Raw genomic sequence first — 27,664 nt, 5'->3', positions numbered from 1 at the left:
ATTGTTTCTTTGTTGTCCGGTGTTGCCTTAATGTATGGTTGTGTTTAAACAGAAAGTTCTGCAGTGTCATCATCAAATGTATTTGAACTTGTAGTGTGAACAGTACAGCTATCTGATGACTTGGTTGTGTAGCGTGACCAAGCTATAACTGTTATCGTCAGGCGTGACCGAGCCAGCACCTAGTAGCCATAGCAACCTTCAGGTACATTTGAACAGTTGAGTTATCCTTTGTTTATTAATACATATTTATTGTTTTATTTTTGTTCTAACATATTTTTAGATTGAAGAACATAGAGGAAGGATACATTCATAAAATATTAGTTTTAAAAATATTACTTTGGCGTATCAAGGAGCCACAGGGGAGGGGCCTCCAGCTCAAGAACCTCCGGCTCCTGACCCCTGCAGTAGTACAATACCATTGTTAAACCACCGATCATAAAATAACGTTTTCTTTTATATAACATATTAAACATTTTAGGTTGAATGATAAATAAAGGAAGGAAGCTCTGTGAGGATCCGTGGTCTGTCTGAGTTGCTCTGAGGATGGATCTTTGCAAATGTGATGAACACAGAACTGTAAATACAACTTCATAAGATCAGATAAGATAAGATTGAACTGTATTGATCCCCAGGCAGGGACATTTGGCTGTTTACAAAAGAAGAATGACGTGCAAAATGAAAGGGAGGAAAAATCACAGGAAGTGCAAAATGAGCTGTATTCCAAGCGGGTTTATGCATTTAAAGTGTCCAAAGTCGGTAAATTAAACTAAATGTTTTTATCTGAAGTAGAAGAGGGTCTAATGAAATGGTGGGGGTGGCAGGGGAATAGGCATGTATTGCATTGCCACAGAATTTAGTTTTGATGCCTTTAACAAAAACCTTCTATTTACAGAAAGAAAAAAAATCATGAAAGAAATTATTGGTGGATATGTTCCACTCTTAAGAAACTTTATAGTTCAATAGTTTTGAAACTGAGCTAATCTGTAATTACAGAAGTTACACCAAGGTTTAATGAAACACGTTGTCATTAGAGTACATTCTGCCATTGGAAAAGGATGCCGCAACCATTTTTGAAGAAACATCTCATTACATCGGTTAGTTTTCCACTTTCGTTTGCAGAGATATCCTATTAATTTTGAAAATATGTATTCTAAGTAATACATTTAAATTGTTCACATAAAAATATCCTTTTGCTGATTTTAACTCATCATAATTTCACGATTAATTACATTAACAAAATACATGACTTCCAACATAATAAAACCCAACATTCGAATGCTCCTATGCTTCCAAAACAGAGGCTATGTTGGTCAAGCCCTATATCTGACTATTATTCGGTTTATAGATAGCACTATAAGGGACCCCCGGCTTTTCTATGATGACTCACGGTCTTACTAAATAGTTTTATATATATATATGTACAAATGTTTTAAAGACCAGCAAAACACTGTAAATCTACGCCCTTGTTGAAAGATCCTACATTTCCTGCTCTGTCACTCAGGTTTAATCATGATGTAGGAGTAGCCTGGCCAGATTTCAGACTAGAGTGCGGAACTGCAGCGTGGTATTCTTCATCTTCTTCTTATAGTCCTCATCAAACTCTTCATTCTGGGCTACGGTGAAGTGGTTTCTCCAGTCACCAACCTTCCCTGTGAAATACAATGTGTAAATCAAAAGTAAGGACGTCATAAACTTTAATCTTTCACGTTACCTAATTACCTTTTCTCATGAAGGGAGAGATCTTAAAGTCCATAGCTTTCACAGTTGAGTAGTTGGCCATTTCATTCTTCTTCATATTGTCAAACTGTACTAGATTATTGATTTGATCCTTCTCTTTGGTTGTCGAGGTCAAACCAAGAAAGGAGCACAGCTTGTTTATCTCTCGTCCAGTGTCCTGTACAGAAACAACCAGACACACACACACACACACACACACACACACACACACACACACACACACACACACACACACACACACACACACACACACACACACACACACACACACACACACACACACACACACACACACAAAAACTGTAACCCTATAAACCCTGGGTGTATTGGTCATATTAGTGTATGCTTCATCTTTCCAAGTACCCCTTGGTTACACAGACCCCTGGTTAAGAACTGCTGCTCTTACACAAACACCACTTACCTCAACCATATCTTCAAAGAACATGTATTGGATTTTAGGATGGGAGTGTTTCTTCTCCCACCAGCCAGTCACATGGTCATACCAGGATCCAAATACCACTAAACCCAGAGAGGAAAATATCAGATAACTTATAGTGAATGTAAAGCAGAGGTAAATGTTGGCCTATTCTATTTTGGGTGTCTATTTTTGCTTTATTATGTTTTACACTGACTCTTTCCATCAATGAATCTCTGTAGGTAGCTGTTCCAGTCTCCTGGCTCTGGTTGGACGCAGGTCATGCGGTCAAAGTGGAAATAAGACACTGCATTGTCTTTAGCATTACGGGCCACATACACTACCTGCAAAGAGAGAATATGAGCCAATGTTTGTTATTTGTATTTATTGAAAAAGGCATAATTTGTCAATAGCTACAAAGATAAAACCATATTCACTTTACATAAATATAAAAGTTATTATTACCGATGTTGATTTAAATATATATCGTTTTTAAATGCACAAAAAAGTAGTACATTCAATTGAGTAAATCTTAGTTAACAGTTAATTAATACATTTGCCCAAATGTGTGGCCAATTAAGCTGCTCAGGTAATTCACCTTCAGCTTCCAGTGTTTTGCATATTGTGCTATGGGTGTCTTTGAAGATAACATTGAATGCAAACATACAATACCCTGCATTTCTGTTCCCAAAAGGACTTTGGAATCAACTGGACTGGCAGGTGAGTTTTGATGAGACGAGGACAAGTATCAAGACTATCTGCCAGATCAGTTCCTGAATGGAAAGATGAAAACCAATCTGCTCTTTAACCTATTTACAGTATTTACAGTTGGTACTACTGTGAATGAAATAAGGCAATTGAAATATACTGCACAAGAAAGGCATATCTACTTCTCAGAAATATTATCAGGTTAACGCATGGCCATCCTTTAATAATTTGAAGAAGTTTCTTTAATGAATTTGAAAAAGAGAATGGTTTACGTCATATTTTTGCCCATCAAAACATCACAATCTTACCAGAAGATTGGTTTGGGATCGTAATCTCCAGGAAAGGTACTCTATCATTAAGAGGGGTGGATGTCTGGCGATCTGGTTGTGTCTGAGAAAAATACAGAAGATCAAGAATGTAGGAGACCCATGTAGTTCCTGAAAAAGCAGAGAACAAACATTACATAACTAAAACTTGTATTACCATACTCAAAATATCCTTGATTTCTATACTCAAACCTGCTTTCGGGTATGTTGCAATCAGGATATCATCTGGTCTGGCTTTGAAGTTTTGAATTTTCTCCCAGTTGTCCGTGAAATAATGGACCATTGAAACTCCATGGAAATCAATCAAATTTGGCCGAGGCGGCGTCGTTGTCTGAGTAAAGATGGAAAAAAAAATCGTGAGGATGCCAAAAGCATATATTTTCTTCTTTAAAGGAATTTCAAACCAAGTTTTAATATTTTTTAGGACTATAAAGGCTACTGTTGACCTCCGTCCTTTTACATCGAGTTGACCATTATTGGCTACAGTTAATAACTTTGACCCGAATTTTGAAAAGTAATGAATGTATGTAATGTAATTCAACTAATTAACTTAAATGTGATCAACTAGATCTATGTTACCCTTAAATAACATGCCATTTATGCTAAATATTGGTTGATTGCACAGCATCTCTGCAGCCTATTAGTCATCTATTGCTTAAAAACCAACAATCCCAAATTACCTTATCTACGAGCATGTCGGCAGCCTAGTTTTGCCTCTCCTGAAGGTCTTAGTCCACTTGTTTTCTTCCTCTGCGTTCGATGGGTTTTGTTGCTGGAATCCCTTACTTTCCCCCACTTGGATTAGGTAACATTCGATGACCTAAACCATGAGTTCGCAGAGGTGGGCAGAGCCTATTGCATTATCACCCTTTCAATGTTTGACCTAACTTTCTGAACATAATTCTATGACTGTAATGTCGCTTATCATTTACTTTTATTATTTACTTACTGTATCTCGTTCTCTGAATAGGTCTGGCATGAATGATATGTACACCAAGGGAGCCAGGCTTTTACTATCAAGTCAACGTGGCCTCCACTCTGCTCCAATCAACTGAGCTGGGCTATACCGCACCCTCACTACTGGGCTGAGGCGTGCTGGGTCCGGTAGAAAAGCGCCATAAACAACAGAATTAGTTCGGGGAATTAAGCTCATTTCGCGAAAATTCATCTAAAAGTGTCAAATTTGGCACAGATGTAGTTCAGGCGCCGGAGCCAGCGACCCTCAGGGCCAAGATGGCGGCCAAATCCAATATGGCCGCTGCCCGAAAAGGGTTCAGACTTTAGCTTTTGAACCACATGAGCTACAAATACAAACTTGATGTCTTTTTTAGCTTAATTTATCATGGGAAACACATAGGAATGTTTATATTTATGATCCAGTGTATTTCGACCCCTTAATCCTCCAAATCCAATATGGCCGCCACCTGAAAAGGGATTCGGCTGCATATTTTGAACCAGATGAGATACAAATGTAAGGTTGATATATATTTTACCTTTTCTGGCTACGGGAAACACAAAACAATATTTATATTTATGATTGGGTATATGTGGACCCTAAATCCAATCTGGCTCCTATATGAAAAAGGGTTTTGACTACAAATTTTGAAACAAATAAGCTACAGATGAAAACTTGATGTCTATTTGATTTTATTCACCATGACACACACAGAAATGCTTGCATTTGTGATTGCTTGATTGATGTTTAGACCCCACATTTGCCTTTACAAGAGAACAAGAAAGAAGCTGTACTCTCCAGCAGACCAGGGTATGACACGTCTGCCCTTCAGCCTTGTAATCATCCAGAAGCAGATACAAGATTATTCCTGCATCTTGCACATGCTGGGGCCGATGGCCATAAAATGGCATTTGTCCGGACTGATGACAGCAATGTTGTCATCCTTGCCATCCGCTTCTTCAACACAATCGGCCTCACAGAGCTCTGGATCGGCTTTGCAGGTGGAAAAAGCTATGGGGACATTCCTGCTCATGAAATCAGCAAGCATCTTGGTCCCCAGAAGTCACTGGCCTTTCCACTCTTCCACACTTTAACAGACACAACCTCAGCATTCCTGGGCCATGGGAAAAAGAGTGCATGGACAGCTTGGGAGGCAACACCAGATCTCACAGAATCCCTGGTTACCCTCACCTCCGACCCTGAACAGATCAACAATGATGTCCATGTCCAAAGACTGGAGCGTATGGTTGTCATCATGTACAGCAAGAGCTGTGGTTCCAGCCGCGTAGATGAAGCTAGACATCACCTTTTCTCGAATGGTACCAAGTCTCTCGGAACCTGCCTCCCACCCAAGCTGGGTGGGAGTTCAATGCATGGGGATGGTATCGGGACTCTACGAGCAAGACTTGGGAAACGTACTAATCTCGGAGACGCCAGTAAAGCCTGCACCATTCTCCTCTACTGTGGCTGCAAGAAAGCATGTAGAGGGCACTGCAAGTGCTGTAAAGCCGGAGTTCGTTGCACTTCTATATGTGCATGTGAGGGTGCTTGTACAAACAATGATGGTAGAGACGATGAGTGATCCGGTGAATGTGAGTGATAATGTCAATTCATGTAAGAGACCATCAGAATTCACTGTTGTTTTTCATGTTATTGCTGTTTTTTGTTATGCTAAGCAAACCTTTCAGAGTTTTGGACAAATGTACTATATTATTCTTTTAACAATTTGACATAATATGGATATTGCCTTGCAATAATAGATGTGCCTTATTCTTTCATATATGATTAAACTTTGAATGTATTCACCTGTGTTACACTGAAAGCATTTCACTTTTAAAAGGATATTAATCAACACTGAGAATAACCTTCAAAGTTGTGGTAATAAAGGATTTTCAACGACAGTCTTGAAAGAATATAGGTTACAGACTTACACAAGCATAAATGAAAATATGCCAATGGACTACCTGTGGTCAATGAACATAAAATAGAAACCACATCATAATTTGTAGCGCATTTGGTTCAAAATTGGAACCAAATATGGCCGCTGCCTTTTTCGGGCAATGGCCATATTGAATTTAGAGACCTCCTTGAGGAGCTTTGCGCTCTGCAGAAAGGTGAAAAGATCAAGAGAAGTAGTTCTATCATGAAACTGGATCCCTTCCTCCAAGATGGGGTTCTCCGGGTTGGTGGAAGATAGCACCGGGCAGCCTTGCCAGAACACACAAAGCATCCAGCTATCCTGGCCAAGGATCACCACATCACGACCCTGATCATCAGGAACGCTCATGAGGAAATCGGACATGGAGGGAGAAACCATACCCTTGCTCAGCTGAGACAAAGGGTCTGGATACGCAAAGGAAATGCAGCGGTGATAAGTGTGCTTTCAAAGTGTGTGAAATGCCGGAAGTGTCAAGCTGCTGTGAGTGAACAGAAGATGGCGAATCTACCACCTGATCGTCTACTGCCTGACCATCCACCGTTCACTAACGTCTGTGTAGACTCTTTCGGCCCCTTTGAAGCAAAGCGTGGACCCGTGCAAGTCAAGCGTTATTGAGTCTTGTTTACTTGCCTTACAGTCACAGCAGTCCACATAGAAATCTCACACTCTCTCGACGTCGCCTTGTGTATAAATGCAGTGAGACATTTCATAGCCAGAAGAGAACAAGTGGAGGTTATGAGATCCGATAATGGAATGAACCTGGTAGCTACAGAACACGAGATGAAATGAAAGAATGGAACCAGTCCCAGATCTCTGAGGCTCTACTGCAAAGGGGAGTCACTTGGATCTTCAACCCGCCTGCCGGGTCGCAACACGGTGGTATCTGGGAGCGACAGTTAAGAACAGTCCGGAAGATACTTACCAACCTTCTGAAGCTCCAGTCACTGGATGATGAACGTCTGCAAACTGTGATGTGTGAAGTAGAAGCAGTGATCAACAGCAGACCCCTTACCAAGTCATCTGATGATGTGGACGACCTCGAGCCACTGACGCCGAATCATCTTCTCCTCCTCAAGGGAAAACCAGCACTCCCTCCAGGTGTGTTTCAGAAGAAGGATCTATATTCAAAACGAAGATGGAGGCAGGTGCAGTATATCTCTGACATCTTCTGGAAGCTTCTGGAATACTTGCCCCTACTGCAAGAAAGGCAGAAGTGGCTGGAGAAGAGGAGAAATGTGAAAGAGGGAGACATCGTACTAATCGTAGACGAGAGGGCTCCAAGAGGGCCCTGGTTAATGGGAAAAGTTGAGAAGAAAATCCCCGATGCCAAAGGGTTTGTCCGTCAGGTCCTTGTCAAAACAAAGACCAGGACCTTAGAGAGACCTATAGATAAGTTGTGTCTCCTGCTCGAGATGGAAGAATCTCATGGACAATAAAGGACATTATTATCTAGGACTTTATTATTTTCCATAGTTGCCTATCTTGTGGGCCTCACCTAGATTGGTCGAGGTTGTTTATGTTGTTTTAGACCTATGAAAGAGGACAGAAGGAAATTAGAAAATGCAAAATTATTCTTTAGTTTTAGTTAGATAATTGTCATCCCCATGATGAGCAATTAGGGGCCGGAAATGTTAGTGCCATTTTTCCATATTGTAATTTAGACTTAGATATTATTAGGATTTAGATATTATATATTTGGATTAATATTTAGTGATTGTTTATTAGATTGATTAACTAATTGTTTTGCATAGTTTTGCATTTTAGTTTAATAACTGTTGAGTGTACTTGTTTTCATTGCTTATAATTATTAGAGATGCATAGGACATTGGTTGCTATAGAGGGCGCTGTTAAGCTGTAGCACTTAGGAAGAGTAAAACTGTGTGTTTTGTATCATTTTGTGGCTTTCAGTAAAGACGAGCAAACGCACTGTTTTTCTACCGTCGTTTCAACAGTAAACACGCGTTCTTTCTGTCAAAGAGTGGTTAATCGACTGAATATGTTTAGAGCTATTTACGAATGCACAACAAGGGAGTTTTAGCCACTACGGACATGGTGGCGTCCGTGAAAGAGGAACCCCTCCCTGACCCCTCCCCATGTAGACTATACTTAAGAGTGTAATGTCACGTAATGTATTGTGAAGTGCAAAATGAGCTGTATTCGAGTATGGGCTTATGTTAAAGTATCCATAAGACCTGGATGACATAAGACCTAGTGGCCATAACAACCTTGAGATACATTTGAACATTTGAGAAATTCTTTGTTTATTAATACATATTTATTGTTGTTGTTTTTTCAAACATATTTTTAGATTGAAGAATATTGAGGAAGGATACATTCATTAAACATTAGTTTTAAAAATAATACTTTGGCGTATCCAGGCGCCACAGGGGAGGGGCCTCCAGCTCAAGAACCTCCGGCTCCTGACCCCTGCAGTAGTACAATACCATTGTTAAACCTCCGATCATAAAATAACGTATTCTTTTTTATAACATATTAAACATTTTAGTTTGAATGATAAATAAAGGAAGGCAGCTCTGCAAAGATCTGTGGTCTGTCTGAGTTGCTCTGAGGCTGGATCTTTGCAAATGTGATGACGCAGAACTGTAAAGATTAGATAAGATAAGATTCAACTGTATTGACCCCAGGCAGGGACATTTGGCAGTTTACAAAAGAAGGAAGTCGTGCAAAAATAGAGTAGCCTAACTGCAAAATGAGCGGTTTTCCAAGTTAATGGGTTTATGTTTTTAAAGGGTCCAAACTCAGTAAATTAAACTAAATGTGTTTATGTGACGTAGAGGAGGGTCAAATAAGATGGTGGGGGTGGCAGGGGAATAGGCATGTATGCCACAGCCGTTTTGATGCCTTTAACAAGAATCACTTTCTACTTACAGAAAGTAAAAAAGAAACATGAATGAAATTATTGATGGATATGTTCCACTCTTTGTAACTTTCGTGTTCAATATTTTTGAAGCTAAGCTAGTCTGTAATTACAGAAGTTACACCAAGATTTAATGAATAAGTTTATCATTAGAGTATCTTCTGCCATTGAATTAAGGATGCCACATGCAACCATCTTTCAAGAAACATCTCATTACATCGGTTGGTTTTCCACTTTGGTTTGCAGAGATATCCTATTCATTTTGAAAATATGTATTCTATGTAGTACATTTTAATTCTAACATTCTAATTCTAACATGAAAATATACATTTGCTGATTTAACTCAAGTCATAATTTCACGATTAATTACTATTACAAATTACATGACTTCCATCATAATAAAAACCAACATTTGAATGCTCCTATGCTTCCACAATAGAGGCTGTGTTGGTCAAGCCCTATATCTGACTATTATTTGGTTTATGAATAGCACTATTAGTGACCCCGGCTTGTCTAGGACGACTCATGGTCTTACTAAATAGTTATATATAAATATATGCATACAAATGTTTTAAATACAAGAAAAACACTGTATGTCCTTGTAGAAAGGTCATACATATCCTCCTCTGTCACTCAGGTTTAATCATGATGCAAGAGTAGTCTTGCCGGACATCAGACTACAGTGCGGAACTGCAGCGTGGTATTCTTCATCTTCTTCTGATAGTCTTCATCAAACTGTTCATTCTGGGCTACGGTGAAGTGGTTTTTCCAGTCACCAACCTTCCCTGTGAAATACAAGGTGTTTGTCAAAAGTAAGGACATCATAAACTTTAATCTTTTCCATTGTCTGAATTACCTTTTCTCATGAAGGGAGAGATCTTAAAGTCCATGACTTCCACAGTTGAATAGTTGGCCATTTCATCTTTCTTCATATTATCAAACTGCGATTGGTGTCTGATTTGTTCCTTCTCTTTGGTTGTCGAGGTCAAACCAAGAAAGGAGCACAACTTGTTTATCTCTCGTCCAGTGTCCTGTGCAGAAACAATCAATCACAGACAACACACACACACACACACACACACACACACACACACACACACACACACACACACACACACACACACACACACACACACACACACACACACACACACACACACACACACACACACACACACACACACTTATAAACTGTGGGTCAATTGTTCCTATTTGTGTATGCTTCATCTTTCCAAGTGCCCCTTGGTAACACAGACCCCTGGTTAAGAAATTGCGGCTCTTACACAAACACCACTTACCTCAACCATATCTTCAAAGAACATGTAGTGGATTTTAGGATGGGACTGTTTCTTCTCCCACCAGCCAGTCACGTGATCAAACCAGGATCCAAAAACCACTAAAACCAGAGAGGAATCCATCAGATAACTTATAGTAAGGGTGAAGCAGAGGAAAAATAAGGCCTATTCTATTGATTAGGTATATTTTGAGGCACTGACTCTTTCCGTCCATGAATCTCTGTAGGAAGCTGTTCCAGTCTCCTGGCTCGGGTTGGCATACATTCATGCGGTCAAAGTGGTAATAAGACACTGCATTGTCTTTAGCATTACGGGCCACATACACTACCTGCACAGAGAGAACCCCCATTAGGACTCTGCCCTAACGCTATCAGTATTTTTTTGGTACTTATAGGCAAAGGTATCTTTCAAAACCAACTACAAAGATACATGTGACGTAAATTTAAAAGTAAGCATTACAGATTTAAATAACACAACTACTTCTATTCATGATACACAATACTGCTATTAAAGTAAATAAAAAATACTTAAGTTATGTTCGCCAAATTTTGCAGCACCATAAACTTTTATTGCATGTTGTTTCATGTGTGCCTATTTAATTTTAAATGAATACTGTACCCTGCACTTCTGTTCCCAAAAGGACTTGGGAACCATCTGGACCGGCAGGTGAGTTTTGATGAGACGAGGAGAAGTAACCAGATTGTCTGCCAGATCGGTTCCTGAATGGTAAGACGCGTGTAAAATGTTTAAATGCATTTCATTTTTCATTAAATGAGTGAACTGGAAAATATTCACAATCTAACCAGAAGGATGGTTTGGAACCGACGTAATCTCCAGGAAAGGTACTCTCTCATGAATAGGAGTGGATGTCTGACGATCTGGCTGCGTCTGAGAAAAGTACAGGAGATCAAGAATGTAGGAGGCCCATGTAGTTCCTGAAAAAAAAAAAAAAAAAACATTACTAAACCATGTAATTACCACTCTCAAAATCTCTGATCTTGATTTCTAGTCCACAAACCTGCTTTTGGGTATGTTGCAATCAGGATATCATCTGGTCTGGCTTGGAAGTTTTGAATTTTCTCCCAGTTGTCCGTGAAATAATGGACCATTGAAACTCCATGGAAATCAAATAGATTTGGCCGAGGCGGCATCATTGTCTGAATTAAAGATCAACAAAACAAATAAATGTATAGATGCATTTTGAGGATACCAAAAGGGATATTTTTTCTTCTGTGAAAATATTTTTAACAATATTTGACACAGGACTTTACATGATATTTGTTGTCAGTGTCCAGCAATTGAACATAATTGTTTTAAAAAGTCTACAGGTTAATTCTAGACTGGACTTTGCCTTGAAGTCAAAATACATCCTAACTAACAAAAACTATCTTTGTTCACCTCATAAAGAACATGATACTTTTGGTAAAGACCACTCTCTGGGAGGATTCAGAAAAGGCCTGAAACATTCAATCCAAACATTACCTTGTCAGCTGCCATTTCTTCTCCCTAGCTTTTCTGGCAGCGTTGCAAGCCCCTGGTCTTCGTTCTCTATGTTCTTTTGAAATCCCTTCCTTCCTCTCTTTGGTTTACACAACTGTCATGTGACCACAATAACTGCATCAACGTTTGACAGGCTGATAGAGATAGGAATTACGACCATAACATGAAATACGTCTTTCTATTACTTTTGGGCCAAACGGTTTCCACCCCTCTCCAGAAGACTATTGTCTATTGTCCAGAGCTTCCTGCATATTCCCCAAGCAGATCTAAAGGGGGCCCCACTTCCAGGAGACATATACAAGAAGCAGATGTTGAGTCGACTGCCCCTACTGTTCCCTTCATGCCAGGATTTATGATAATAAATGGGGTGGACAGATAACACTGGTTAACAAATAGCTAGATAAACCAACAAAATCAAAGCAAAGCTAAAATAAAGCTTAAAATAAAACATTTCAATAGTTATTTTTATTAATGTTATCAATACGGCTTCAAAAAAACTAATATTCCTTACAAAGGGTGTACCACAGACGGAGAACCAGCTTCATAATACACTTTGGTATCCCAGGAGGTCATATTATGATGGTCAATTATGGCCTTGTTGTTTTCCTTATGGAACAATCTACAAGTTATGGTTTTGTGTTAATTTGCCACTGCGCATGCTCACAGACTAAGAAACTGAGGCAGGTTGTTCAAATTCTTCGCAAAGATAGTGGCTGTGATAGGCAGACTGATAATTCTGAAATCTTACTGCACAGCAACATTTAAATATGTCCCATTTTCCCCACTGAGCCAGGTCATTGCAAATGGTGGGCCGAAGCAATGCAGGACATTTAGCATTCAAGAATTCCAACTGCTTGCCTCTCAGTCTCTGAGGATACAAGGTGGCGTGTAAACACAGAATGCTTAACTTTACAATACAATCAGTTAAAAAACACACCCTGTACATTAGCCTTGAGTGATAAGCACTAATAAAAGCCTGCCGACACATTCAAGTCTTGACATGCATTAAGTTGTGTGATAAATATCCAATTTAACTACAAAATAGGCTTTTTTAACAGCTCAAGCTTGATTCTCTCAGTGACAGAGATGATTACAGTTAATGTCAGTTTACCTACGTTTTTTAAATACAAATACTGTTATGGTTAGAGAACGAGAGGGCCCAAACTTGACACAGAGGAGCTGAGACGGGGTGGATAGGAAGTTGGGTTTATTGGGCAAGGAGTAACGACAAGCCGGGGCTAGCCAAGCCATGGTCAGGCAGGCGAGGGTTCGGTAACAGGTAGGCAGTCAGGCAGGCAGGGGCTCGGCGGTAGGCGGGTAGTCAGGCAGGCGGGGATTCGGCAATGGGCAGGCAGTCAGGCAGGCAGGGGCTCGGCGATAGGCGGGTAGTCAGGCAGGCAGGGATTCGGCAACAGGGGGTCAGGGTGACGAACGGAGAACTACAAACGGAGGAAAAAGGGTTACTGGAGGACAGGGTAAAACGGGCTAGACTTAGGATAACGCTGGTAGGGCCGATACTAACTGAGTAGTGGTAAACGACGAACTGGCGCCGGCTGATTCCCTACTTCCCTACTACCGTTCCCTACTTCAGCCGGGAGATCCTCGGCTGAAGTAGGGAACGGTGATCGTAGATTGCAGACAGGTGTGTAGAGGGGTGAGGACCAGTGGCGCCAAGCGGCCACTAGAACCTACGGACTTCAGTGGGGGTTTCATTCCGTCTGCGCATGGCACCTTCTCAACGAGCAGGTGTGCGCCTGCAGCCAGAGGGGGCGCCAAAATACCTATTCCCAACACAATGTTATGTAGTACTTCATTGATAACCGCTACGCAGCGCAAATTTTTTTTTACTGCTCGTGGCGCCCCCCATGTGACTTGGCGCCCCCCACAAATATGCCGCCCCGGGCTGCCTGGTTTGCCCGTACCTAAAACCACCACTGCACACAAGGACTTAGTAATTTATTTCGGTACATTTAGTGAGTATATATTTGTATTGTATGTGTCATTTTTTCTCATCGCTGATGATTGATTGTGCGGATAAGCACCTGCAGGGAGTTGCTAATTAGCAATTGTGGAGTGTGTCAACAAAAAAATGTTAAAACAGTATGTGACATAGGCCTATATAGGCTATTTGTTTTCAGGTAACGGTTAGTTAAATAAAGTTGACCATAAATGCTTGACCATAGCCTAAAGGCTTATATATTTCACTTAACTTTTTTTACCAGTCTAAAGCTAGGCCTATCTATAGAGCAATACGTCACCCAAGGCCGGACTAACCATCTGGCTGGTGCCCAGAGACACCTTTCGGGGATGAAGCTAAAAATATATTCATCAATATAAATATTTGTTTGGCATACCCAGGAGCCACATGGTAAGGGCTCCCAGAAAAAAAAAGCCTTGGGCTCCTGACCCCTGCACTAGTACATTACCGCTGTTTAACCACGATCATAAAATAATGTTTTATTTTTATACAATACATGAAACATTTTACATGGAAGGATGAATGCAGTCAAATGTGCTGGCGCAGAACTGTAAATTCAGCTTCATAAGTTCAGATAACACTTTATTGATCCCAGACGGGGCAGTTGGGATGTTCAACAGAAGCAGGAAGACTTGCGAAAATAGAGATGCCAAGTACAATTAAAAAATAAAATTAAATAGTAAATATGATGGACGGATGATAAACCTGTAATGTAAATATAAAAGATTCATAAATGAACAAATAAATGTAAACAAATTGCAAAATTTACTTTATTTCATGTGTATGGGTATACTGTATATAAAGTGTTCAGAGCAGCTTACATTTTAAAGTGTACGGGTGAAGTATAAGAGTATTTTAAAAGGGTTGAACAAAATGTGTGTAAGTTTGCGGGGAAAGATGAGGGTGAGAGGAGAAAAGGTATCCAGTCCATGTCGTTTATCTTTGAAGCTGTAACCCACAATCGATTTATACATACAGAAAAAAATAACATGAATGAACTTGTTGATGGATGATTTGTTCTTGGAAACTTTCTACTTCAACATTGTTTAGACAGAGCTCATCAGTATGGTAAAGATGTATCACAATGTAGGTTTAACAAAAATAATGGTCATTATATTATCTTCTGCCTTTGAGAAAAGGACATCTACCTCCCTACCGGTTGAATAATATACCAGGATCAATAATGTTAACAAATATAGACGTTGGACTCTCCTGGACTGAGTCTGATTTGACTTTGAGGCTGGGTAAGGCTGAATACATGTTAAACCAGACATCTCCATAGACACTCAACATGGAGCACCAGTGTCATTTTAGATTATCTGCAAACCGTACATAAACCAGCTTTCAACAACACCGCCCTGCGTCCTTTTAGTTGGAGGAGCTCAGAAAAGCCACCTTGGTGGAGTGTAGCCACTGACATTGTTACAGATTACTGTATGCTTTATTCTGAGAATAATTTAATTTATATTATTTTTTTTGTACACAAAGAGCACAGTATATAATTAAAAACAATGTCACATATTTTTGTATTCATTTATTATGACAAATATTATTGTTGAGGGGGGATGTTTTCATTTTTGACAAATACACTTACTGTGAATGAAGATTATGATTAGGAATATATAAAGGCCAACAAGACACATTAAATCTTCGTCCTTGTAGAAATATCATACATATCCTCCTCTGTCACTCAGGTTTAATCATGATGCAAGAGTAGACTGGCCAGACTTCAGACTACAGTGCGGAACTGCAGCGTGGTATTCTTCATCTTCTTCTTATAGTCTTCATCGAACTGTTCATTCTGGGTTACGGTGAAGTGTTTTTTCCAGTCGCCAACCTTCCCTGTGAAATACAATGTATGTACGTATACAATGTCAGTCGAAGGTAAGGACATCATAAACTTAAATCTTTAAAGTTATAAGTTTTACCATTTCTCATGAAGGGAGAGATCTTAAAGTCCATTGTTTCAAATGATGAGTAGTTGGCCATGTCATTTTTCTTCATGTTATCAAACTGCACTAGATGTCTGATCTGTTCCTTCGCTGCGGCTGTCGAATTTGAACCGAGAAATGAGCTCAACTTGTCTATCTCTCGTCCAGTGTCCTACACACACACACACACACACACACACACACACACACACACACACACACACACACACACACACACACACACACACACACACACACACACACACACACACACACACACACACACACACACACACACACACACACACACACACACACTTTTAGCACAACAAACATTGACTACATTTTCTTAAGGTTATATCTTTTTATCTTGGAACACCCCCCAGATGAAAAGATATAACCTTCAGTAAATGTGTATGGAACACATACCCGTGGTTAAGAACTGCTGCTACAAACACTTCTTACCTCAACCATATCTTCAAAGAACATGTAGTGGATTTTAGGATGGGACTGTTTCCTCTCCCACCAGCCAGTCACATGATCATACCAGGATCCAAAAACCACTAAAACCAGAGAGGAATTAATCAGATCACTTATAGTGAAGGTGAAGCAGAGGTAACTGTCGGCTTATATTCTGTTGATTACGTATATTTGGCTTAAATGTGTGATGTACAAACTCTTTCCATCCATGAATCTCTGTAGGAAGCTGTTCCAGTCTCCTGGCTCTGGTTGGACGTAGGTCATGCGGTCAAAGTGAAAAAAAGACACTGCATTGTCTTTAGCATTACGGGCCACATACACTACCTGCATAGAGAGAACCCCCATTAGGACTTCTGCATTAACATTGCTATCTGTTAAACAATATTCATCGCTATCAGTTTTTGTTGGGTATTTATTGGCAATGGCATCTGTTGTAAATAACCACACAGATAAATCAATATATAAATCAAAGATAATCTGTCAAAGTAACAGATTTTATGGAAATGTCAACAACAAACTAAAAATATTTATCTCAGTCAATACATCTGTTGTAAAATAAATTGTCCAATTATGTCACAATTTGGCACAATTATCTTAGCTCAGACCATTAACTTTAAGTGTTTGGTATATTGATTCATGTGTGCCCTTTTATACTTTAAATGAATACTGTACCCTGCATTTCTTTTCCCAAAAGGACTTGGGAATCATCTGGATGGGGAGGTGAGTTTTGATGAGACGAGGAGAAGAATCCAGACTGTCTGCCAGATCGGTTCCTTAATGGGAAGATTTACAATTCTTTAACTCACTGAGAGTCTTCACAGTTAACATTTCTGTGAATTACACATTTGGGATGCATTCGGAACAATAGGCATAATCTACTTCTGACTATATCGTGTCACATGGCTAACCGTCACAATTAAAAAAAAAAATCCATTATGAATGTGAGTTGCCAAAACATAATGAAATAGAAAAATGTAAAGTTTAATTTTTCCTTAAAGACTGACATGAAAATAATCAAAATCTAACCAGAAGGATGGTTTGGGATCATAATCTCCAGGAAAGGTACTCTCTCATGAATAGGGGTGGATGTCTGACGATCTGGCTGTGTCTGAGAAAAATACAGGAGATCAAGAATGTAGGAGACCCATGTCGTTCCTGAGAGAGAGAGAGAGAGAGAGAGAGAGAGAGAGAGAGAGAGAGAGAGAGAGAGAGAGAGAGAGAGAGAGAGAGAGAGAGAGAGAAGAGAGAGAGAGAGAGAGAGAGAGAGAGAGAGAGATCTTGAAGATTTCAGTGTCATTCTCTTTGCCAATTCCATTGACCAGTACTGTTATATTATTACCCAAAGATATAAAGTGATGCAGCCGACACCCATTTTGTCATTATACCGCGAATGCAAGAGCACCAGTGGATCATAGGCTTTGTCTCAATTGGTCGATAGGTACTTAAAATACATTTATTGACATGAAAATCCTCAAGAGTGACACAAGTTACACAAGTAACAATGACAAACCTCATTGGGCTCACAAACCTGCTTTTGGGTATGTTGCAATGAGGATATCATCTGGTCTGGCTTGGAAGTTTTGAATTTTCTCCCAGTTGTCTGTGAAATAATGAGTCATTGAGACTCCATGGAAATCCAATAGATATGGCCGAGGTGGCATCGTTTTCTTGGGAAAAGATGAGCAAAATAAATACATTGATAAATACATTGGATGGATGCATAAGGGATATTTTCTTATTTGAAAAGAGTTTGTACAATATTTGACATAGGCCTGTATCTGCTTTTTTACATTATGTTAAACATAATTGTTTGATATAACCTACAGGTTACTCATTTTAACTTGACTTTAGACCTAACATGCAAAAACTATCGTTAGATCTTTGTTGCCCTTTAGATAACATGAAACTTTTTAAAGATAACGTTTTGGGAGGATTCAAAACATTTCTGTGGAAGTAATTTGTTAGGCATAAAACCAATAATCAAAAAAATACCTTGTTTGCAGGCATGTCGGCTGCCATTGCTTCTCGGCAGAGTTGACTCCCTCTGTGGTGTGTGGGTTCTGATCTTTATATCTCCTGCTTTCCCCTCTTTTGATTTCACAACGGTCATTTTGCGGGTTATTCTGTTAATCATTGACAGAGATTGGCTTGATCACAGCTACATCTATTTGAAATACGTAGTTTGATAACGTGTTGGTATTTTGTACTGCTATTTGAGGTAGCAGTACAAAAAAGTAGGTGTGTGTGCGTGGGTCTGTCTGTAGGTGTGTGTGTGTGTGTGTGGGTCTGTCTGTAGGTGTGTGGGAGATTAGCCTGGCCAGGCGAGATTAGCCTGGCCAGGCTTCAGACTATAGTGCGGAACTGCAGTGTTGTATTCTTCATCTTCTTCTTATAGTCTTCATCGAACTGTTCATTCTGGGCTAGGGTGAAGTGTTTTTTCCAGTCACCAACCTTCCCTGTGAAATACAATAGCTGTGTTTGAAATCGTTCCCTATCACGGATATAGTGCACTATATAGGGTGCTCGCCATTTTGTAGTGGTGTTCGAAATTCTTAGTGGTTAATTTCATGCACTTATATAGTGCACTTAAAATACCCAAAATTTGAGTGTACATACGATGTTCCCTACATATTACTCCCGTATGCCACAATGCAATGCGGTCGTGTTTACCGGAGGAGAAGAAGCTGAATAACGATAGTTATGATATTATAACTCTAGTTCTATGATTGTAGGTGTAGCCGTCAATTTTTCGCCTTATGGGCTTGTCCCGTGCGCGTGCTTGCGTGCACTGAAAAATGTCAAATATGCACCAATCAACGTGGGCACCGCCCACATTTCCCACGGTACCGTTTATATAACGCCCCGTGCCCACTACCTCCGTCAGTTGTCCGTTGCCCATTGACTTTGAATGGGGACGGTCGCGCAATGCATTGTGGATCCGTCCGTTGACTTGGAGCGTTCGCCACCGTCAAAAAGTTGAAAAATGTTCAACTTTTTCGGCCGCGACGGATCCGTCATCCAATCAGATCGCGTATGCAAATTTAAGCACTGTGACGCGACTCGGGCTCTGACGATACTGGAAAGCGGGAAAGCGGGTCATCTTGCCTCGCAACAAGCAGGAAGAAGCGGGAAGAACCAGGCGAAGCGATTTGATTGGCTGATGGTTGCCTCTGCAAAGACTACTCCCCCATCCGTCAGCCACGCCTTCCCACGTCCGTTGACTGACGGTGCAGTGGGCACGAGGCGTTACGCCTCGTGCCCACTACCTCCGTCCGTTGACTGATCCTCATTGGCTTTGAATGGGGACGGACGCGCAATGCATTGTGGATCCGTCCGTTCCTTTGGAGCCTTCGGCTCCGTCAAAAAGTTGAAAAATGTTCAACTTTTTCGGCAGCGACGGATCCGTCATCCAATCAGATCGCGTATGCAAATTTAAGCACTGTGACGCGACTCGGGCTCTGACGATACTGGAAAGCGGGAAAGCGGGTCATCTTGCAATGACAACGCAACAAGCAGGAAGACTGACTGACGGTGCAGTGGGCATGTAGGGTAAGGCAGCGCAAACAGCCGCCCATCCTCCACGCTATTCTTTCAGAATTTGGAGGATACAGCAGGTGGGAAACTAGACGGCTACGCCTACAATCATAGATGTAGAGTTATAATATCATAACTATCGTTCTATTTCATGTAGGCTACGCCGTCTAGGCTTCGCCTTATGGGCTAAGGTTAAGCTGTGAGCGGAGCCCAATCAATGTACTCCTGCTGGACCCCAGTCAAAAAAACGTAGTCACCAGGGCACATAAGACTCAAAAAAGCAGAGGATGTGCAAAACACAACAGCTTAATAAAAAACGAATTCCTCCTAGATCAAGCAAGGCGATGATCAAGAGAAAAAAGTGAGTCTGCAAAGACTCCGCAATCCGTCCTTCATGGAATCCATGAAAAGTGAAGGGAAAAACCAGAGTAATACGGTTTCCATTAGGTCCGCTACCACCGGGGGCGGAGCTACAGAGTTCGACTCTCAAATAAGGAGCTTCTCTCGTGGGGGCCATACTGGCAGACAAAACCAACTCGTCAATCGGCGAGCCAATAGGAACCTCTCTACTCCGCTTTCCAGTTGAAAAATGGCGGGAGAGAATAAATGGCAGTGAAGTCCAACTCGCCATCCGGCAAGAGAACTTTCAAAGATGCCGCTTAAAAGACATGCCTTCATTCTTAAGCCGTAGAAGGGGCACCGGACTCCAACACAGAGTTGCCGAGTGAGCCCCTGGACGTGTCTAACATGTAGAAACGGACAAAGGTGCCGGGGGAAGACCAAGACGCAGCCGCGCAAATGTCTTCCACCGGAACGCCTCTGAGTAGAGCGGTTGAAGCGGCCACGCCCCGTGTCGAGTGAGCTTTAACGCCCAATGGTGGCGCTAAGCCCTGCCGAGCGTAGGCTAAGCAAACACCCTCACATATCCAGAGAGAAAACCGCTGTTTGGAGAGAGCGCGGCCCCTGCTAGCGTCGCTATAACACACAAACAACTGTTGTGTGGAGCGGAACGCGGCCGAGCGTTTCATGTACATAGCCCTCACCCGCACCGGGCACAGGAGATGTAACTCCGCCTCCGCCTCACTAGAATGAGGCGGGGGGTGAAAAGCCTTAAGCACAATATCCCTCGACCGTAAAGAACTATTAATGTTCTTAGGGAGGAACGCAGGATTAGGTCTGAGCAGCGCGAAGGAGCTGTCCTCGTTAAGCAACAAGCAGCTCGGGCTGACAGACAGAGCGGGCAGCTCACAGGCCCGCTTGGCAGAAACCAAAGCCAATAAGAGCACAGGGCATCCAAAGGGGCCTGAGACAGAGGCTCGAAAGGGTCCCTGGACAACCAGGGACCCTAACCCGAGCGAAACAGGCCTAACCCGTCTAACCCCACGAAAGAACCTCTTGACCAGTGGATGGTCCACCATCACAGCCCGCATGGCCAGCCGAAACAGCTGCCGCATAGACCTTGATAGTGGAAAAAGCCAAACCCTTCTCCAATAAGTGCTGTAGAAACGCAAGCACGCTTCCGACCTCACAATGGGATGGGACAGCGTGGTTCCTGTCACACCAATCAGAGAAAGCACACCACTTTGCCGCATAGAGGGAAGAAGTAGAAGGTGCACGAGCACCCTGGATAGTGTTGATAACCGCTTCAGGCAAACCTTTGCCCTGCAGGATCAACCTCTCAGGAGCCAGACCAACAGCCGTCCCATTACATAGGGCGGGTGGTGCACCGTACCATGGGCCTGTGAAAGAGCATCCGGTCTGAACGGTACCGGCCACGGCGCCGTCCGTGAGAGCACCGCCAGCTCTGGAAACCACAGAGCTGAGCGGTTCTCCGGAGCCACTATAATCAGGGACAATCTCTCCTGTCTGACCCGTTCCAGAAGAGGAAGGATCAACTGGAGCGGAGGAAACGCATACAAGAGAACCCGCGGCCAAGGTGTGTGCGCCAACGCATCCACCCCCAACGGGGGAAGATCCCGAGGGTTGAGAGAGAACCACCACCTGCAGTGTGTGTTCTCCCTGCACGCGAACAGGTCCACCTGAGCCGTCCCGAACCTCTGGCAGATCAGTCTGACAATGTCGGGATGTAACCGCCGCGAGACATGAGGTCCGCCCCGAAGTTCTGGGCGCCCGCGATATGCAGGGCTCTCAGACTGAGGAGATACTGATGAGCCCAAAGCCAGAGCTCGACCGAAAGCAGAGGAGCGCACTGCCCCTTGTTTGTTTATGTACGCCGCCGCCGACACACTGTCTGTCCTGATCAGAACGTGGCGGCCACGTACCAGGTGAAAGAAATGCACCAGCACTTTCCTCACAGCGACGGGTTCCAGCACATTTATGTGGACTGTAGGGGGCGTGCGTGAGTGAGAGAGGCACGTTCCTTCCCAACCCGTCAACGAGGCGTCCGTGAAGACCACTACGTAGGACGTCACTCTGCCAAGGGGAACACCCCTGAGAAGGGCGGGGGGGTTTCCCCAATATGTCAGGTCTGGTGACACCGAACGGGTTAGGAGGAGCACCCTGAGCTTGTGTCGCACGGGGTCCAACCGTTGGCGAGCAAACCACCGCTTGAGTCTGCGCATAAAGAGCAGACCCAGGAGAACCACGGGATGGGCGGCTGCCATCAGCCCTAACAGGCTGGTTGCCATACCTACCACTCCCCTCACTCCTCCCTGGCGTCTGCCACAATATATATATATTTCAAACGCAATCAGTCCATCCTAATTCCATCGGAATAATCCATTGGCCGTTATGAAATCCAGGACAGCTTTTATAGTCCCAGGCTGATTCTCAATGGGATTTAGAAGGCTCTTTAGTGTAACCGGTCTTGTGCCCAGGCGTTCCACTGCTGCATACAGATGTTCCCTCTGTCGAGTGAGTCCAGCACATTTCATCAGGATATGTTTTACTGTTTGCTGTTTTTTACACACTCCCATGCGAGTCCGCAATGCCCCAGCCTCAGTCTGGTCATCATGACTGTATGCCCCCTTTCCTTTCCCATAAAACACTAGCTCTTTGTGACTCTATTCTGCAAGCTGTAGTAATGCCTCCCCTTCTTTTCCTTATCCCACTCCTCCTGCCACACAGCCATGATGTTCTTTTTGCTCATCGACCTACACTCAGTTAACCCCAGCCTCACTTTTACATCTGCATCTTCCCTTCTTAAAGCCCTTTTTGCTGCCCCATCAGCTAGCTCATTCCCCTCTATCCCCACATGAGCTGGGACCCACATGAACCCCACTGACTCTCCCGCCTGCTCAATCCTGTACATCAGGGTAAGAAGCTCCACCATGAGGTCCGACCTGGCTCCAAGCCCTCCCTCCCTCAATGTCATCAGCACTGACAAAATTAAGGACATCGTGAACTTTAACCTTTAAAGGGCTCAAGTCATGCCACCAGGTGTGGGTGTGATAAGTTAATCACACACACCTGGTGGCATGACATGAGCTCCTTAAAGTTATCATAAGTCTTACCTTTTCTCATGAAGGGAGAGATATTAAAGTCCATATCCACAAATGATGAGTAGTTGGTCACGTCGTTCTTCTTCATGTTATCAAACTGCACGAGATGTCTGATGTGTTCCTTCTCTGCGGCTTTAGAATTTGAACCAAGAAAGGAACTCAACTTGTCTATCTCTCGTCCAGTGTCCTACACACACACACACCCACACACACACCCACATCCACACACACACACACACACACACACACACACACACACACACACACACACACACACACACACACACACACACACACACACACACACACACACACACACACACACACACACATACACCTTTAACCCTACATCTTGACCACATTTTTTCAAGGTTCTATTATTTCATATTGGGAACACATACCCCTGGTTAAGAACTGCTGCTCTTACACAAACACTACTTACCTCAACCATATCTTCAAAGAACATGTAGTGGATTTCAGGATGGGACTGTTTCTTCTCCCACCAGCCAGTCACATGATCATACCAGGATCCAAATAACACTAAAACCAGAGAGGAATCCATCAGAAACTTCTAATGAAGGTGAAGCAGAGAAAAATGTAGGCCTGTATTCTGTTGATTATGTATATTTTGCTTTAATATGTGATGTACAGACTCCTTCCGTCTATGAATCTCTGTAGGTAGCTGTTCCAGTCTCCTGGCTCTGGTTGGCATAAATCCATGCTGTCAAAGTGGAAAAAAGACACTGCATTGTCTTTAGCCTTACGGGCCACATACACCACCTGCAAGGAGAGAACCCCCATTAGGACTTCTGCATTTACATCTCTATCTGTGAAACAATATTTTTTAGGTCTTTATTGGCAAAGGCATCCTTTGTAAATAACTACAAATATATATCAATATACATATGATATAAATCTCAAAGTAATTCTCACAGATTTTGATTGAAATGTCAAAAAAAAAAACATATTCAGAATACACAATACAGCTGTACAATTGTGATCAAGAATGTAGGAGACCCATGTAGTTCCTGAGAGAGAGAGAGAGAGAGAGAGAGAGAGAGAGAGAGAGAGAGAGAGAGAGAGAGAGAGAGAGAGAGAGAGAGAGAGAGAAGTGTTAATCTTGAAGAATTCAGTGTCATTCTCTTTGGAAAAACTATTGGCCAGTACTTTTAAATTTCCAACAGATACAAAGTGACGCAGCCTACATCCATTTTGTCATAATACCGCAAAGAGCATCGGTGGACCGAAGGCCTTGTCTCATTCGGTGATAGTTACTTAGAGTAACGATGACAAAAATTACAAAAACGTGCATTTAATACACTCAAAATCTCCTCAACTTCGATTGTTGGGCTCACAAACCTGCTTTTGGGTAGGTCGCGATGAGGATATCATCTGATCTGGCTTGGAAGTTTTGAACTTTCTCCCAGTTGTCTGTGAAAGAATGAGTCATCGAGACTCCATGGAAATCAAATAGACTCGGCCGAGGCGGCGTCGTGGTCTGAGGAAAAGTTGAGCAAAATAAATACATTGATAAAGAAATTGTATGGATGCATATGTGATAATATCTTATTTGAACAAATTTCTACAATATTTGACATATGCCTGACATTGTTGTCTGGGTTTTTACATTAGGTTGAACATAATTGTTTGAGATATCCTATAGGTTAATAATTGTAACTTGACTTTAGAATAAACAAGGCAAAACTATTGTTAGATCTGTTTGACCTTTTAGATAATATTAAACTTTTTTAAAAACATCATTGAGAGAATTCAAAACATTTCTGTAGAAGTATTTTGTTGGGCAGAAAACCAACAATCAAAGTATTACCTTGTCTACCGGTATGTCGGCTGCCATCGCTTCTCCTTACTGCAGTGTTTACCCTCTCTGTGTTCTGTGGGTTCTGAACACGAAATCCCTTTCCTTTCCCTCTTTTTATTGCACAACTGTCGCGTGCCGAGTGGCTGTGTTAATAATTGAAGGTGTTGGGCAGCGTTGGTGGGTGGAGCAGGGCAGGGGGAACCCCATATACCACCTTATCTATATGCATGTTGGCCGCCAGTGCTACTGCTGCAGTGTTTCTTGCATGCCTGTTGTTTTCTTCCTCAGCGTTTGCAGGTTTTTATCATTGAAATCCCTTTGCTTCCCATCTTCGGATTAAACAACTGTCCATTACACCAACTGTGACAACAGATAGTCAAACTTTGAATTATAGCGATGTGACTCTGGGAACGAAGACATGGTATCTAGCCGTTTATATCGGCTGAGGAGAAGGTGGGGTATCAGATATGTGTCAATATAATCAAACAAAACTATAATCCAACAAATACTTTGAGGGAGAATACAATTTAATGATGCAAAAAAAATGTTAAACACAAAGCTGGCAAACAAATGAGTTTGCAGGTGCTGTTGTCTTTCCCAAAGATACACTGTGTTCCAGTTGAAAAACAAATGAGTTTGTAGGTGCTGTTGTCTTTCCCAAAGATACACTGTGTTCCAGTTGAAAAACAAATGAGTTTGTAGGTGCTGTTGTCTTTCCCAAAGATACAACGTGTTCCAGTTGACAAACAAATGAGTCTGTTAATCATGAAAACTTGAAATTTTACATTTTTGTCCAATGTGGCCTTTTGTATAACGTCCCCTCTGTTTCTTCCACACGGAGCAGACTTCTGTGGGCCTCTGCTCCCAGGTGCCTGACCTTTAGTTTGCAGTTCTGACACAAACCTTCGCTTTGGAGTTTTTTTTTCCAGGGGTGCCTTCCCATAAGCTAATGAGCTCTAAGTATTCAAGTGTAAATAATCTTAAATACGTATACGGATCATAGGGAAGTATTGTACAGCAAAAGGAAATTTGGCAGTAAATTAGTAATCGTAGAGCATATGCTGTTAACCTGGGAAAGGGAGAGATTAATGGTGGAGAATGAACGGGGTAAAAACATTCACCATCCTGCGTCGGCCATTGCCATCATTCACGATCATCTTTTTTTAATTTTTACTTTTGTCCTGTTGACTTTCTTCATATTATCAAACTGCAATAGATGTCTGACTTGTTCTATCTCTTCGTCTGTGGAAGTTGAACCAACAATGGAGCACAACTTGTCTTTCTCTCGTCAAGTGCCCAGGCACACAGACATATAGACATACACGCATACACTTTAATTCATAATCATTGCTCAACCCTACCCCTCATTGCTCAACCCTAACCCTCACTTTTAAGCCGACCCACTACCCCTACCCTTCTTCCCCTACCAAATGGGACAACCCTACCCTGTGACCTCATCGGTAGTCCCTACCCTGTGACGTCATCGGTAGTCCCTACCCTGTGACCTCATCATTAGTCATCATAAGTCAACTCGAAATGCATGACCCCCAACCTCCCCGTGACCCCCTACCATATAACCAGACACCTGGTAATGCCACAAGGGATAGACTGGCTGCCATTGTCTCCGGCAACGAGCAAGCCCCATTGTAAAGGTGTATAACCTGAAATGGTATTTATATTATGTATTTTGTAATTGCCATGCTTAAATAAAGGATTTTTTTAATGCTACAATCTGTCCCTCGTAATATACCATTTATTTTGAATGTCACTTAGCTACATGTTAAACGTGGTATTAGGTAGGAATCGGTTAAGAACAAGAACACTTTAAAGAAGAAACACTTTATTTACATAAAGAAATAAATATTAAAACCTACGATTCCATGGTCCCTATACCATATATATGTTTGAAAGTAGGCAATGCCTCTTTTATAGAGGGCTTATTTTAATTAATAGAAAATTAATGCCTTAATGTTAAATGAATATTAACTGTATCTATCAGATTGATTCATATCTCATCAAATCGCACCGGATCGTTAAACATTGAATCGAATCGCATCAAATCGTTCCATTTTCAAATGTATCGTCCCCGGATCGTATCGTAGCACATGTGTCATGGTCTGTCTGTTTCCCTGTCTTGTTTTGGTGTTTCCTTTTTTACTTTGGTATCTCTGTCTTGTTTCTCCCCATGTCCGGTCAAGTTTCCCTCCTGTGTGATTACTGCTCCCTCCCCTATTGTCTTTCCGTTGTTCCTCGTCGTCTCATTGTAGTTTGTGGTGAGTTGTGTCCTGTGTGTTACCTGTGTTCCCTGTGTTACCTGCGTCACCTGTGTTCTCGGTGTACCTTGCCTTTTGCGCTAATAAATTATCCTTTACTCGAACTGTCCGCTATTGGGTCCTACCTTCCTGCCTGCCACCCGCTAACCGTGACAACATGTATCTAGATACGTATCGGATCGTCCTATAAAGGAGAGATGCACCTCACTAATAAATAACATACAAACAAGAACCAGTGATATAATGGAACTAATATTGCACATTACAAAAAGGCATTAACCATCACATTTTATCAATAACTTGGTCGGTTTTAAACAACCAGTGGGTGATTAATCTTTCTATTTTCCTGGGGGTTTTAGGGCTACCAATGCAGAAGAGGTGCTTGAGGTGATGGTGATTGGCTCTGCGATGGCAGCGGCCTCAATGATCCCCTGA

The 27,664-nt window shown here is 42.0% G+C and overlaps 4 protein-coding genes and 1 long non-coding RNA gene across 5 annotated transcripts; all 5 read right to left on the bottom strand.

Moving 5' to 3' along the window:
• Positions 1-697: 697 nt before the first annotated feature.
• Positions 698-4,020, bottom strand: LOC132453225 (cytosolic sulfotransferase 3-like). Its single transcript, XM_060046056.1, has 8 exons — positions 3,867-4,020; positions 3,379-3,517; positions 3,169-3,297; positions 2,825-2,925; positions 2,370-2,496; positions 2,159-2,256; positions 1,720-1,894; positions 698-1,649 (listed from the first exon to the last, which is right to left on the bottom strand). Exons 1-8 carry the CDS (start codon positions 3,879-3,881, stop codon positions 1,537-1,539), a joined length of 897 nt encoding a protein of 298 aa, XP_059902039.1. The 5' UTR covers positions 3,882-4,020; the 3' UTR covers positions 698-1,536.
• Positions 4,021-8,316: 4,296 nt separating this feature from the next.
• LOC132453182 (cytosolic sulfotransferase 3-like) lies at positions 8,317-12,052 on the bottom strand. Its single transcript, XM_060046053.1, has 8 exons — positions 11,736-12,052; positions 11,272-11,410; positions 11,057-11,188; positions 10,872-10,972; positions 10,455-10,581; positions 10,257-10,354; positions 9,815-9,989; positions 8,317-9,743 (listed from the first exon to the last, which is right to left on the bottom strand). The coding sequence occupies exons 1-8, from the start codon at positions 11,748-11,750 to the stop codon at positions 9,631-9,633; spliced, it is 900 nt and encodes a 299-aa protein (XP_059902036.1). The 5' UTR covers positions 11,751-12,052; the 3' UTR covers positions 8,317-9,630.
• Positions 12,053-12,943: 891 nt separating this feature from the next.
• Positions 12,944-13,725, bottom strand: LOC132453301 (uncharacterized). The gene is made up of 2 exons (XR_009524628.1): positions 13,276-13,725; positions 12,944-13,192 (listed from the first exon to the last, which is right to left on the bottom strand). It is a non-coding gene; the product is annotated as an uncharacterized LOC132453301 (long non-coding RNA).
• A 465-nt stretch (positions 13,726-14,190) lies between these two features.
• LOC132453166 (cytosolic sulfotransferase 3-like) lies at positions 14,191-18,277 on the bottom strand. Its single transcript, XM_060046052.1, has 8 exons — positions 18,135-18,277; positions 17,671-17,809; positions 17,169-17,297; positions 16,815-16,915; positions 16,340-16,466; positions 16,128-16,225; positions 15,660-15,834; positions 14,191-15,573 (listed from the first exon to the last, which is right to left on the bottom strand). The coding sequence occupies exons 1-8, from the start codon at positions 18,159-18,161 to the stop codon at positions 15,461-15,463; spliced, it is 909 nt and encodes a 302-aa protein (XP_059902035.1). The 5' UTR covers positions 18,162-18,277; the 3' UTR covers positions 14,191-15,460.
• A 192-nt stretch (positions 18,278-18,469) lies between these two features.
• Positions 18,470-23,938, bottom strand: LOC132460352 (cytosolic sulfotransferase 3-like). The gene is made up of 4 exons (XM_060055331.1): positions 23,791-23,938; positions 23,580-23,677; positions 23,150-23,324; positions 18,470-18,598 (listed from the first exon to the last, which is right to left on the bottom strand). Exons 1-4 carry the CDS (start codon positions 23,936-23,938, stop codon positions 18,486-18,488), a joined length of 534 nt encoding a protein of 177 aa, XP_059911314.1. The 3' UTR covers positions 18,470-18,485.
• Positions 23,939-27,664: the final 3,726 nt, after the last annotated feature.

The sequence above is a fragment of the Gadus macrocephalus genome, chromosome 1 (genome assembly GCF_031168955.1).
Source record: "Gadus macrocephalus chromosome 1, ASM3116895v1".
Classification (NCBI taxonomy): domain Eukaryota; kingdom Metazoa; phylum Chordata; class Actinopteri; order Gadiformes; family Gadidae; genus Gadus; species Gadus macrocephalus.
This window is presented reverse-complemented; position numbering and strand designations above follow the sequence as displayed.